General features: G+C 50.4%; 2 protein-coding genes across 3 annotated transcripts in view; both read left to right on the forward strand.

The window, feature by feature from the left end:
- The first annotated feature begins 4528 nt into the window (after positions 1–4528).
- Positions 4529–8639, forward strand: MEX3B (mex-3 RNA binding family member B). Of its 2 annotated transcripts, XM_064388600.1 has the most exons (3): positions 4529–4748; positions 5572–5808; positions 6776–8639. In XM_064388600.1, the coding sequence occupies exons 2-3, from the start codon at positions 5574–5576 to the stop codon at positions 8188–8190; spliced, it is 1650 nt and encodes a 549-aa protein (XP_064244670.1). In that variant the 5' UTR covers positions 4529–4748; positions 5572–5573; the 3' UTR covers positions 8191–8639. The 2 variants fall into 2 exon arrangements, with proteins under 2 accessions (XP_064244670.1, XP_064244669.1); XM_064388599.1 differs by lacking the exon at positions 4529–4748 and having other exon boundaries at positions 4921–5808.
- Positions 8640–9594: 955 nt separating this feature from the next.
- LOC135280566 (uncharacterized) overlaps positions 9595–12913 on the forward strand; it is a 62122-nt gene continuing 58803 nt past the window's right edge. The window contains exon 1 of the mRNA XM_064388601.1: positions 9595–12503. The gene's annotated coding sequence lies outside the window, so the exon portion shown is untranslated. The remainder of the gene's footprint in view (positions 12504–12913) is intronic.

Consider the following 12913-nt stretch of genomic DNA (forward strand, 5'->3'; position numbering starts at 1 on the left):
TTTATATGCTGAACTTCAACCTACAAGGCAATTCTGTGACAGGAATTAGATATTCTTTTGTTGGAGAGCACTGGAATTATGGTCAGGGATGTATTATTCACTCGTTTATTATGACTATTGCGTTTGTGCCTGGTTTTTGCCTAGGCATTGTATATAAACATAGTGTCTGTGAAAAGGAGTTTATAAACAATTACCATTAAAGGGACAATTATTTTCTCTTTCTTCATGTAGCAGCTCTGAGTAGGAGGTGAGAGATGGAGGGGAGAGGAAGCAAAGGTTGTACATGTTTTATGACCATAATTATAATTAACTATTTGAGAGATTAAAGTTATATTAAATTTTAATTATAATTTACTATTTCAGAGATTAAAACTGATTAAAAAAGACTCAAGGTTATGAGGTACCTCACAGATCAATGAATTATCTAGCTCAGTCTAAACATACAGATATAAATCTTTCTTTTTTGTTTTTCTTTTTCCTTGTTAGCCCAGCCCAGCTGAACAGGCAGTGCCCACGAGTGCGGTGGGTGCCTCGCAGCCCGGAGACGCCGGCGCAGCATCGCAGCCGCAGAGCTGGGCCACGGCCCTGGAAACAAAGAGCTCCAATCCCGCAGCCGCGGAGCGGGAGCGTGCGCTGGGAGAGGGAGAGGGAGCACACGGGAAGGATGGGCTCCAAACGCGCCGCGTGAGAGCAAGGAGAGGCAGAAGGGGTTTTCATTCCGAGCTCTCCTTGGCACGGTTGTTAAACACCACTCCATTCAGATGCACCGCGCGATAACCCCGGTTCAGAGCGAGAGGCAGGGCGGAACAATAACTGAAGGAGGCCACTCACAACCCTGGTGGAGAGCCTTAAAGTGGGCAGGTGATCTGGCTGGTTAGTTCTGATTTATTGCAAAGGCATCTTTATGCTTTTTGAATTCCCTTCCATCACTCATGTTAAACAAAACTGCATTCTTATAAGGCACTTCATCCCCTCCATGCATGCACACGCTCATCGCTCATGTCACACTACCACCAAAGGCACACGAAGGAAGTGCAGTTATGTGATGTCTATTACAAAAATATTTTTGTTTATTATATTGGAAACAAGCACTTCAGTAAAGCTGCTAGGAACTGGTTCAAGTTTACGGTACTGTATCAACATTTTCAGAGTGATGGTGACTGTTAAAGGTGAGAGACTTTTTCTGGTTTGCAGCAAAATTGCTTTTCATGACTTGTCCCAGAAGGTCTTTGTTTTTAAAAAATATTTTGCAAATTAATTCTGTAGCAGGGAGAGGTGTGGAATTATGGGAATGAAAGTGCTTGTGCAAACATCATCTTCCCATTTTGCAGCTTTTGATGTAACATTCCTTATCACAAGGGAAAGAGGCACTTCTGCAGCTTCCCTACCCCTGAGCCTCCTACCAGCTCAGAGAGGCATCACAAAGCCACGCACTACTCAATCCCCATTTCATTTCTTGCTGTTTATTAACACAACCATACTGTTGTGAGAGCTCGGCCCATCCCTTAGTAAAAGCCTTCAAAGTGGCTGGAACAACTGGTGAAAAAATGATAAACATTTTCAGCTGAAATTGGTCAGATTATGGATGAGTTGTTTATAAACATCTCGTCTAGACCTGTCAAGAGGTGGAGCTGACATCATTGGAAGATGATAAATTCTGACACGGTGCTCTGAGATTTCACTGCCACCGAATGTAGGTTAATATGGGATTCAATAGGAAATCTGGCTTGTGTATTGCTGCATATTACAGGAAACGAAGGAACTTGTCATTTGTCTGCAGATTGCTAATTGCAGTTTATTGCACATGCAAAAGGTTAATTTGAGTATGTTATCACAGTAATCACATGAACTGCCTCAGATTAAACCATACCCCTACACTAACTGATGAGCTGGCCTGTGGGATTTGGGACATTATCTTGTAATATTATGGCAAATAAGAATTTTGAGTAAATGCTGTAAGAGTGGGCAGCAGTGTCTTTAAGTGCAAAAAAACAGAGTTACAAGTCTCTAGTATGAAATACTTTCCCTTAACCCTTAATTTAATTATTCCCTGAGATGCATGTAATTTATTCTTTGTGATAATTGAAAACAGAAGACTCATCTATTCTAAATGAAAATTATATCCTATTCTTATTATTGTTAATGCTTTGTATTTAGAGGAGCATTTAAAGGGCTGAGATGAATTCATGACCTCTTCATGCTAGGTGCTGCATATATACACGCAGTAAGCTCACTGCCCCAAAGACCTTACACTTTAATTAAATAAAGGTTGGAGGAAGGAAGTTTTATTACTTCTGTCACAAATGGGAAATGATAACAGAGAGAAACTAAAAGGACTGAGAATTACACTCCTCCTGCACCGAGTCCTGTATTTGCCTGTAATATATCCTCCCTTCCTGCTTTTGTTAAGTTGCTGTAAATTGCTAGGTAGATGGTTGGTCTCTCCCCCAGAGATGGAGTTTAATTCTGTGCATGTTTCAAGGTTTTATGGAACCAAAGGCGTTCTGTAGATAGATAACACTTTAATTTAGACCTGATTAAGTTATTCTGAAGCAATACTTTGGTGGAGGGAGTAGATTTGTATGAATCTGGTGCACGTTGCTTGTTGCCATATGAACACGCTGCTGCAGAGCTGCTGTGCTCCCCGGGGGCTGCGCTCTTGGTGCATGGGGGTTTTAAGGTACACCACTATAACTTTTTAATTGTTATTGTTCCCTCTTGTTTGCTCTTCAATGTCTTCCAAAATAGTAAAAAAGTAATAGTGCTTGAGATGTTGGAGCATTCCACAGGATTCATGGGGCTCTTGGAACACCAGTGCAGGCTCAGTCTCCCAGAAATGCATCTTCTTCTCCCCCTGCTCCCTGGAAGTGCTGTGCTCATTCTGAAGTGCATTTTAAGCATTTTTAATTGGAGCTTCTAGCACAGCATTAAAAATAAAGCCAGCTCTGCCTGGAATCTTGCTTTGTGAAATTTTTCTATAGAGGAACATAAACCTGAAGATAACTTGTTTCCCTTTTTCTCCTTGTTCAGTACAGTACAGTGATCTGCTTAAGCAGATGGGGTAGGAAGGGGAAGGGAGAAAAAAACTGACAAGTCAGGTGAAGAAACAAAAGAAAGAACAAGTAAAATCCAAGCACAACCCAACCACTCTCATATCTTTGCATTTCATGACTTATGACTTTCCCTCATCTCATCTCTGTCCTGTCTTGCCCCTGTCTGGTAAGTGGGTACAGTGATGTTCTGTCTCACAGATTTTAGACTCCTTGAATTAAAAAGATTTCGAGGAATCAGGCTTTTAAAAATTATTATTTGATGTAATAAAGAGTATTATTTTGTTGTTACAAGTTTTATGGATGCCTGAGGACTTACAAGTGACCTCTTGTTTGCCCTATGGAAACCAGCACTGCTGCCTATGCAAGTAAATCTGTAGAATAAGTAATCTTTTAAATATGAAACTTCAGTTTCCTTAGTTGATGGGACAAGCTCAGCACTTAGGAAAACACATCACCAGTGTGTTCCCTTGCTGGAAAACAACCCACTGGAGCTTTGTTATACAACATTCAAACATCCTGGCGAAGTGACAGTAATTTGCAATAAACACTGTATGTAAACAATTACCTGTGACTTGTTACACTTGTTTGTACAGGCAGCTGGCTAAACAGACCTGGGTGCACTTGTAAACGTCTGTCCCTGTCACACCTGACATTGGAAAACAATTGCTTGTTATATGATTACTCTGAAAAAATCAGGGGTTTGTACCTGACAGCTGGCAAGGACTGAGTATGGATGCTTACAGACGGAAAAGAGACAGAGAAATCAAATGTGATGGTTTTTATGACAACGGTGAGGGAGCGTTCATGTCTAATCCTCCCCTCAAGGGAGGTCTTTGTGACAGAGTACTTGACGAAAAAAACACTTTTGCTGGTTGAAGGTTCCTGTGGTGGTAGAGGTGAAGGAAAGTCATTTGGTCATACAAGGTCCAAGAAGGGGCAGAGGTGCTTTATTTTCCGGCGGTTTAGCAAGGCGGTGTGAGGTGCTGGTGATGCCAGGCTGGAGCAGCTGTGCGGGAGGCGCTCCCACCCTTGGGGCTCTTTATGGGCGGGGAGCGGGGACCGAGCTGTCAGGGCGCTCGGGGGGCCGCAGGCCGGCACCGGGACACGGCTGCGCTCGGCTCCGGGCCGTCACCCCGAGCCGGGCGGGGCGGGGCCGCGGCTCCCGCGGGCTCTGACCCCGCAGCGCTCTGACCCTGGCAGCACGGGCCCGGGGCCGGAGCGGGCTGAGGGCTCGGGCGGAGCGGGAGGAGCGGGCGAAGCGGGCTGAGGGCGCGGGCTGAGAGCTCGGGAGGAGCGGGCGGAGCGGGCTGAGGGCTCGGGCGGAGCGGGCTGAGGGCGCGGGCTGAGGGCCCGCCCCGCCCCGGCCGCGGCCCCGCGCGGGCGCACTGCGCGCACCGGGGGAGGGAGGGAGGGGCGCGCAGGCGCGGGGCGCGCGCCGGGCGGGGCCGCGCGGGAGCCGGCGGGGGGTTCCGCGCGCCCGCGGCCGCCGCCCGCGGGGCCGGTGAAGGGGCGGCGGCGCTGCCGGCGGCGGGGCCGGGGCCGGTGCGGGGGCGGTGCCGGGGGGGGGGGGGGGCGGCTCTGCGGCGCTGCCGCTCCCGAACCCGACGGCGCACAAAGGGCACCCCCCCACACCCCGAACCTACCCCGCCGCCGCAAAAGCGCACCCCAAGCGCGGCCCCCTCCGCCGGCGCTCAGGTGGGGCTGGCGGCGGGCGCTCGGGAGCGCGGGGCGGGGGGGGGGGGGGGTGGGAGGGGGGGGGGGGGCGAGCGGCGGCCGGCGGGCCGGGGCCCGGCATTGTTCGGCAGCCGACAACAAAGAGCGGGGCCGGGCCGGGCCGGGCCGGGCCGGGGGGGCAGCGCCGGCCCCTCCGCGCCGCCCCGGCCAATCGCGGCGCGCGGCGGCGGCGCGCGGTGACAGCGAGCGGCGCTTACGCCGCGGCGCCCGGCGCGGCCCCCGCTCCCCGCCCCGCGCCCGCCCGCCTCTCCAGAGCCGTCTGGCTGCAGCAGAGCCTCAGACAGAGGAGGGGAGAGGAGGAAAAAAAAAACGCTGAGTGAGTGGAGTGGAGCCTGGGAGGGGCTCCTTAAAGAAACGCTGCCGCCGCTTGGCATTGTGGCCGGCGAGGAACTCGAGGGGGGGAAGCCATCGGAGCTCCTCTCGCTTATCCTCTTCCCACCCCCCCCACCCCACCCCCAGCCGACAAAAAAAAAAAGGAAAAAAAAAAAAAAACAACAAGCCAACCGAAAAAAACCTCGGGGGGGGAGTCGTGGGGGGGATCCTGAGAACATCTTATAAACCGGATTGCACTGAGAGGAGGAAAAAAAAAAGCAAAAAAGATACAAAATATACAAGCAAAAGGCAACAATTCCCCGGTCTCCAGCAGTCGCCCACCCTCCCTTTCCTTCTCTCCTGCTGGCCATCTGCCTTGGGTTCTCCTTTGTGTCTGATCTCTTACTACTGAGCCGAGCGCAGGCGGAGGGTGCACCACACACAGGGACTATGCCCAGCTCGCTTTTTGCAGACATGGAGAGGAACGGGAGCGGCGGCGGCGGCGGTGGTGGTGGTGGTGGCGGGGGAGAGACCCTGGATGACCAAAGAGCCCTTCAGATCGCCCTGGATCAGCTCTCCCTGCTGGGGCTGGACAACGACGAGACGGGCTCCATTTACGACAACGAGCCTCGGAAAAAGAGCGTGAACATGACTGAGTGCGTCCCGGTGCCCAGCTCGGAACATGTCGCTGAGATAGTGGGGAGACAAGGTGGGTGCCTGCATGCCAGGGGGTGTGGGGGCGCGGGTGTCCCCTCCGCGCTGCCGGGCGGGCGGCTCAGATGCGACACTGGCCATTCCCAGGAACGCTGCAGCCGTGCCGTGGTGGCCAGCGCCGGCTTCCCCCAGACAAAGAAAGTGCAGCGGCAGACGTGATGTTTCCGAGGAGTGTTATGCATCAGTTTCGAGATGCACTCTCAGCTGCCGGGTTGGGGGAAAAAATCAGGAAAATGATAAAAATCTGTCCTTTCCTCCGGCTGCAAAAGTTAAGATTTTGCAAGAGGAAACGGGAAGGAAAATGGGAGCCTCGGTGCTTTCCCCCCTCCACCACCCCAAAGTTAGAAATCGTGGATTATTTTTAAGGAAGAGAAATGGAGTGGAGAAGTGGAACAATGGGGTTGGAATAAAGCATCCGCAGTGGGGAATATGGCTCATTCGGTACAGCCTCTGCTCCTCACCTTAAGAACTGATTTTATTTTTCCAAAAGGAAAGTGCTGAGCAGGAATGTGGACTGGCGGGTGTGTTGATTTGTGAGGGCTGCTTGCATTTGATTTTATTTTTTTTTTCTGGCGGTGCAGTTTTCCTGCACGCTTTTTTTTTTTAATTTTTTTTTTGTCGCTTCGTTTTTTATTTTTTTCCCCCCCTGTGTTACCGACCCTGTGAACTGCACGTTGGTAGTTTTGGGGCAGTTTGCATGGCAGATGTGTCGGTGGCCACTTGCGATGCCTTTGGGCGTGTGCCAGGGCTGTGGGCTGACATTACTTTACACCGTGACCGAGGCTCCCGGACGAGATGCCAGCGATCACCTGGGGTTGGGGGCAATGTGTTTCGGGTGGGTGTGTATTTTTTTTTTTCCCCTCCCTAGCTGCACCCAAACAATGGGTTGTAACCGGTTCTCCCCCACCACCTCCCCTTCCTCCCCCTCCCCTTCGCCCTCCATCTCCGCATCTCGTTCCCAGGTTGTAAAATCAAAGCTCTGCGGGCAAAGACCAACACCTACATCAAGACCCCGGTTCGCGGGGAGGAGCCGCTCTTTGTTGTGACGGGCAGAAAGGAAGATGTGGCCATGGCCCGCAGGGAGATCATCTCTGCGGCCGAGCACTTCTCCATGATCCGAGCCTCGCGGAACAAGAACACAGCCCTGAACGGCACCGTTCCCGGCCCCCCGAACCTGCCCGGCCAAACCACCATCCAGGTGCGGGTGCCTTATCGCGTGGTGGGCTTGGTCGTGGGGCCCAAGGGGGCGACCATCAAGCGCATCCAGCAGCAGACGCACACCTACATCGTGACCCCGAGCCGGGACAAGGAGCCGGTCTTTGAGGTGACAGGCATGCCAGAGAACGTGGACCGGGCCCGGGAGGAGATCGAGGCGCACATCGCCATGCGCACCGGCGGCATCATCGAGCTGACGGACGAGAACGACTTCCACGCCAACGGCACGGACGTGGGCTTCGAGCTGAACGGCACGGGCAGCCTCTGGAGCAAGCCCACGCCTCCCAGCATCACACCCACCCCGGGCCGCAAGCCCTTCTGCAACTACCGCAACGACAGCTCCAGCTCGCTGGGCAGCGCCTCCACCGACTCCTACTTCGGGGGCGGCACCGGGGGGGGCGGCAGCGCCCGCCTGGCCGACTACAGCCCCCCGAGCCCGGCGCTGAGCTTCTCGCACAACGGCAACAACAACAACAACAGCGCCAACGGCTACGTGTACGGCGGGGGCGGCGGCGACGTCCTCTCCTCCCCGGACTGCTGCTCCGAGCTGCCCTTCGACTCGCCGCCCGGCTTCGACCTGGCGCCCGCCCCGCCGCCCGGGGCCGCCCTCCTCTGGCCGCAGTTCGAGCGCGGCCCCGCCGCGCCGCCCTCGCCCGCGCCCTCGCCCGCCGCCGCCGCCGCCTTCCCGGGCGCCGCGCCCGCCAATGCCAACCTGGCGCTGCTGGTGAGCGGCCCCCGGCGCGGCGCCGCCCCGCCCCCGGCGCGGCTCTCCCCGCCCCTGCACGGCAGCGCGGCCGGCACCGAGCACCCGCTGGCGCGGCGGGTGCGCAGCGACCCCGGCGGGCGGCTGCTGGCCGCCTCCTACCCGCTGTACGCCAACGGGCTGGGCGCCCACCTGCCCGGGCTGCCCTCCGACTCGTCCGCCTCGTCCTCCTCCTCGTCCAGCTCCTCGTCCAGCTCCTCCTGCTCCTCCTCTGGCGTGCGGCGGAAGGGCAGCCGCGACTGCTCGGTGTGCTTCGAGAGCGAGGTGATCGCGGCGCTGGTGCCCTGCGGCCACAACCTCTTCTGCATGGAGTGCGCCAACCGCATCTGCGAGAAGACGGAGCCGCAGTGCCCCGTGTGCCACAGCGCCGTCACCCAGGCCATCCGCATCTTCTCCTGAGCGCCGCGGGCACGAACCGGGGGGGCCGGGGCCGCCGCCCGCCGAGGGGTGCGGGCTGCGGCCGAGGGAGGGCTGGGGGGTGGTGTGACAGCGGGTGCATGCTATAAATAATAACGGGCGACTCCATTCTAGTGCTAGGCTAGTTTTTACACTGTACTTTAATACGAAGCTTCCAAAACTCCCCTTTTTTTATAAACAAACAAACAAACAGAAAAAAAAAATAGAAAAAAAAATTTGAAAGTAGAAGATGCTTATGATGATGACAATGGTGTGTGGACTGTTAGTAAAACGTGCTGGTAGTTCTAGGATGCTTATTACAAAATAATTAAATCTATGGGTGGATACTTTTCTGAATGTTCATGAAAGGGCAAGAAGTTCCTGTGAAAAACCATGATACTGCAGCTTTATCAGACTTTTAAAAAGAAAAAAGAAAAAAAAAACCAACAAAACTGTAACATATCTCTTATATATATTAAAAACGTTTAAAGGTTTTAAAGATAAATTGCATTAATACAGATTGAAGTATTTTATTCTTTTTTGACTTGAAAAATTATATTTCATATTGCAAAGATGTTTACAAGTATTTTAATTTAAGTTCAGTGAACTTTTTGTAGCTGGGTTAAATCTTTTTTATTTTAGTATGGCCTTATGGCAAAGAACACTGTATTATTTTAATATCACACAATTGTGAACGGAATTACAAACCATAAAATGTGTAATGCTTTGAACAGTATTCTGTTGGGATGGAGATTTTATAGGTTCAGAAAAAAATCTTTTAAATCTGCTTCACCCAGCATATTTTCTATTCAGTGATATAAAGCATATTTTATTCTATATTATTACAAAAATGGAAATGTATAAACATATGTCAAAAGGAACTGTTGAAGCTTTCTAACATTTGTATAAATAGAATTCAGTGGAAATTACAAAAATTCTGTTGCACCACTATAGTTTTAGTATTTCTATTTTAATACATTTGTTTACCACTTGTTTATGTATATGTAGGTGACGTTACTTGAGCTTAAATGTACTTTACTGAGCAAAGTTTAAAAACAAAGTATATTTTATTTTATGATAAAGGGCCTTTAACCTCATGGTCAAATACTAATATTATATTTGCTGAGACAAGATTTGAAATTGTATCAAGAGTTTTATTTTTCTGACATTTAAAGTTCTACATAATAAAAGTAAAACTTAAGTAATGGTGCTACTTCATGTTTTTTTAAGTATTTCTATATAAATAAAATAAAATATTACAGAAAAAAGGTACTCTCTGTGGTGATTTGATTTCATGTGCTGAGAGTTTTTTTCTGGAATTTTTGGTTCCTGCTTGTATCAGTGAAACATGTCGGGAGTTTAAACTGTGTCATGCTAATGTTGCTGGAACTCATGCAGGCTTCCAGAATAATCCTGCCATCCATACCTTATAACATGTTTTTAATGAAAAAAAAACCTGAGTTTTAAAAAATATGTGTTATATTGCTGGGGTTTTCTACAGGGCAAAATGCTATTTTTTAAAATAATCTCTAGTCATGAAAAGTGCTTGGGTTTGTGTGAATTGGCAGACAGAGCAGAGGCAGTAGGAACCTGGAAGGGAGCTGAAGGAGGGAGCAGGGGAGGCTCCTCTGTTGCCCTGTGCTGATGGAGGCTCCGGGTGCCCAGGGGCCTCAGGACCATCCCAAACTTGGCGCTCCTGGAGCAAGGGCTGCACTAGCCCCCCCCAGTCCTTGACAGTGGATTTGGCAGTTGTGGCTGGGGTAACTGGTGCTGACAAGCTTATTGAATCAAACATTCATTGCCCTGTCAGGTTGGTTTGGCGTTGCTGGTGCCTGCAGTGGCGCTGGGGCGAGGGACGCTCGGCCGAGCCCAGGGACACCGCGGGCAGGGGCTTGTGCTGCTCCGTGGAGTCCATGGGGATGAAGTGTTGGCTGATGTGTGTTAGAGCAGATTGCAGAAGGTGCTGCACATCCCTAAATGTTTATCTTAGAGCTTCCATTGCCCTTTCCAGTGGGTGAGTGAAAGCAACAAAGGAAAGGCAGAGTGCGTAGCAGATTTCACATGCTTTACTTTGTGCTTAGCAGTGTATGGGCAGAGCTGCTCTGCTCCGATCTCCTTTATGGACTCCAGAGCTGCTGGTTGGGTGGGAAGGGGGAGGAGGGAGGATGCGGCAGGGGATGATGGGATCTCTTTGTTTGATTTGATTTGATTTTTGCTTCTTTCATTGAACTGTGGTTGTGGTATCATCCGATTTATAGGGCTAGAATCCCTCACTGAGTGTTGCATCTATCTCAGGAATCTTGGAGGTTTGGATGGGGGGCAGATACCCCCCACCCCAAGGCTGAGGAAAAGATTCCAGAGAGTGGCAGAGAAGATGTGTTTAAATACATAAGCAGTACAGACACTGGAAAACCTCTTGGCAAGGTCAGTTACTTTAGAGATCAGGAAGTTTAAGTCCATGTGTATGTTTTCTTGATGATGGGTGTTTAGGAAATGCTCTCAAAGATGCGTCAATCAATTTCTCATGTCTGTGTAAATATCCCTGTGCAGTTTTCAGGGAAAAGTTGTGAAAATGACTATAAATAAAAAAGTGAATTTGATCACTTTGTTTGGTTTCACAAAATGTGAAAACTAAAGTCTCCTTTTCTTCCCTGTGATGTACAATCCTGCTGTGTCCCCGGTGTTGGCAGTGGTGTTATGGATGGCTGTGAGCAGCCTCTGGAGAACAGCCCCTGGCTCAGGAATGCCTTGGCCTGGGCTGCCCAGCCTGTCAGTGAATCCAACTGGCCTCGTTGTCCATGGTCATCTTGCAGGACTTGCTGTTTCTTTACCAGGCTGTGATGGAAACAAAGCCAATCCCCTCTTGGTCCATGGCTCTGGCTGCCTTTTCAGCCTCTGCACACTGTTCCAGCCCCTTTACATGCTCCATGTGCCTGTTGTCTTGAGATGGAAAGATGGGCTGTAGTGCCTTAAAAACTGTGTTCACTCCTCTTTGGGAATTATTTTGCCTGCAGAGGGACCAGTCCGGATTATTCTTGCTTTGCCTTTTGCCCAGCCTTCCAAATGTGATACTGGCAGAGCCAGGGAGCTCAGCAGCATTCACCCACCCAAGGCACCTCCACTGCCTGGACCCTCCACTGCTGGCAGGGCTGCTGCATCCCCTTCTCTCTCTTGGGGAGTATTTCAGGGTGTGCTGGCACATGTGGTGTCCATCCTGCCAGGTCTCATTGCTTGCTGGGTTGCCCTGGTGTGCCCTGAGCCAGATCTGCTGCCAGAGTGGGGTTTAAATCCCCCATCCTCGGCTGGCAGAGACGAGCTCACGGGAGCAGGGCTGGTGTGGGGAGGAACGTGCAGGCTGCCCATGTGCTCTGCCCCGGATTTATGCTGTAGGTCAGTCCCTCAGACTGCAGAGGCCATAAATCAGTGCAGAAATTGTCCCAGGGTCGGGAGCCATATGGTGTGCAGGAGCAGGAGAGGAAGAGGGATGCCCACACCGAAGGAGAATAAAGGCCTGTGTTCGGGGCCAGAATATTTCAAAGCCTGAGAAAGGGGCAAAGTTCAGTTTCTAATTGAGTGCTTTGAAATATATAGATGTATATGGTCAATGTTTGCCTTCCAGAACAAAGCTGGCTCTGTTTGTCCAGTGTTTGTGTGTCGGTGCTGGGAGCTGCTCCTGGGGGTGTCCAGCTCAGAGCTCCTCGGTGCTCTGGGCTGCTGGGGGTGTGGGTGCCCCTGGCACGTGCCAGCAGCCTGGCCCTGCTGGCCCAGCCCCTCTTTGGAGGCACTGGTGAGGACCTGCACGTTTGTGGGAGTTTCCTGGCTTTCCCAACACATTTGTGTGGTTCCCAGTGCATGTACACATCATTATCTCAAACCAGGGTACATTTACATATGTAAGAATTGTTATGGGCAAAGTCCTAAGTTTAATTATTCCTCTGTCCGTATCTTGTACTTCACAGAATTTGCATAACAATCAGACATCAAAGCCAGAACCCTTTACTGGAAGGAAGGTCTTTCCGCTATATTATTTTAATAAAATAAATTATAATGATCAATTAAACCTAAATTTACTCTTCAGATCTTTTTCCTGTGAATCCATTGAAATGAGAGTTAAAAGCAAACTTTAAATTTAGCAATAAGAATCTAACACAGTAAGGTATTTAAATTGCTTTTTGTTTTATATTTCTCACTCCTCTCTGCCAACACAGTCACCCATCTTTTTTCCTCCATTCTCCTTGTCTTGCCATTTTGGAAGTTAAAATAATGCTTGCTGTCACTGAAGTGAATGTGGATTCTGCTGCTGGAAGAGCACACAGGTGAGTCTTGCTTTTAATTGATCTAGAAATAGCAAAAAGGAATTTTTCACCCTGCCTCTGCTTATTTGTGTTTCCTGTAACTCGACTTGTCTCTTGAGTAGAGCTGATTTAATTAGAGAACAAAGATATTTTAAATCTAAGCTAGGCAAGGGAGGCTTCAGTCTGTACAACCATTTGCATTTCTGGTTTACCTGTTTATGACAGTCTCCCTGGCAAGCGCCGAAGGGCCTGAGTTTGCAGGTGAATATGTGCTCTGCCCAACAGTGAGTGATGTGGGCAGGCACTCCTAACTGCTGTGCTCTCTTGCTTCAAACTCAGGAACCTATAGAGTTATATGTAAATGTAATCATATATCCAATATGTACTTGTGTACACAACTGACTGCATAGAATCATCCAGAGGAATCATCA

The sequence above is a fragment of the Passer domesticus genome, chromosome 14 (genome assembly GCF_036417665.1).
Source record: "Passer domesticus isolate bPasDom1 chromosome 14, bPasDom1.hap1, whole genome shotgun sequence".
In the NCBI taxonomy this organism is placed as follows: Eukaryota; Metazoa; Chordata; class Aves; order Passeriformes; family Passeridae; genus Passer; species Passer domesticus.

Excerpts from the sequence above, each read along its gene's own strand:
- MEX3B (XM_064388599.1), top strand. The coding sequence starts at position 5,550 with ATGCCCAGCTCGCTTTTTGCAGACATGGAGAGGAACGGGAGCGGCGGC. Across the intron at positions 5,809-6,775 it reads TGAGATAGTGGGGAGACAAG|GTTGTAAAATCAAAGCTCTG; the intron begins GTGGGTGCCTGC and ends TCTCGTTCCCAG.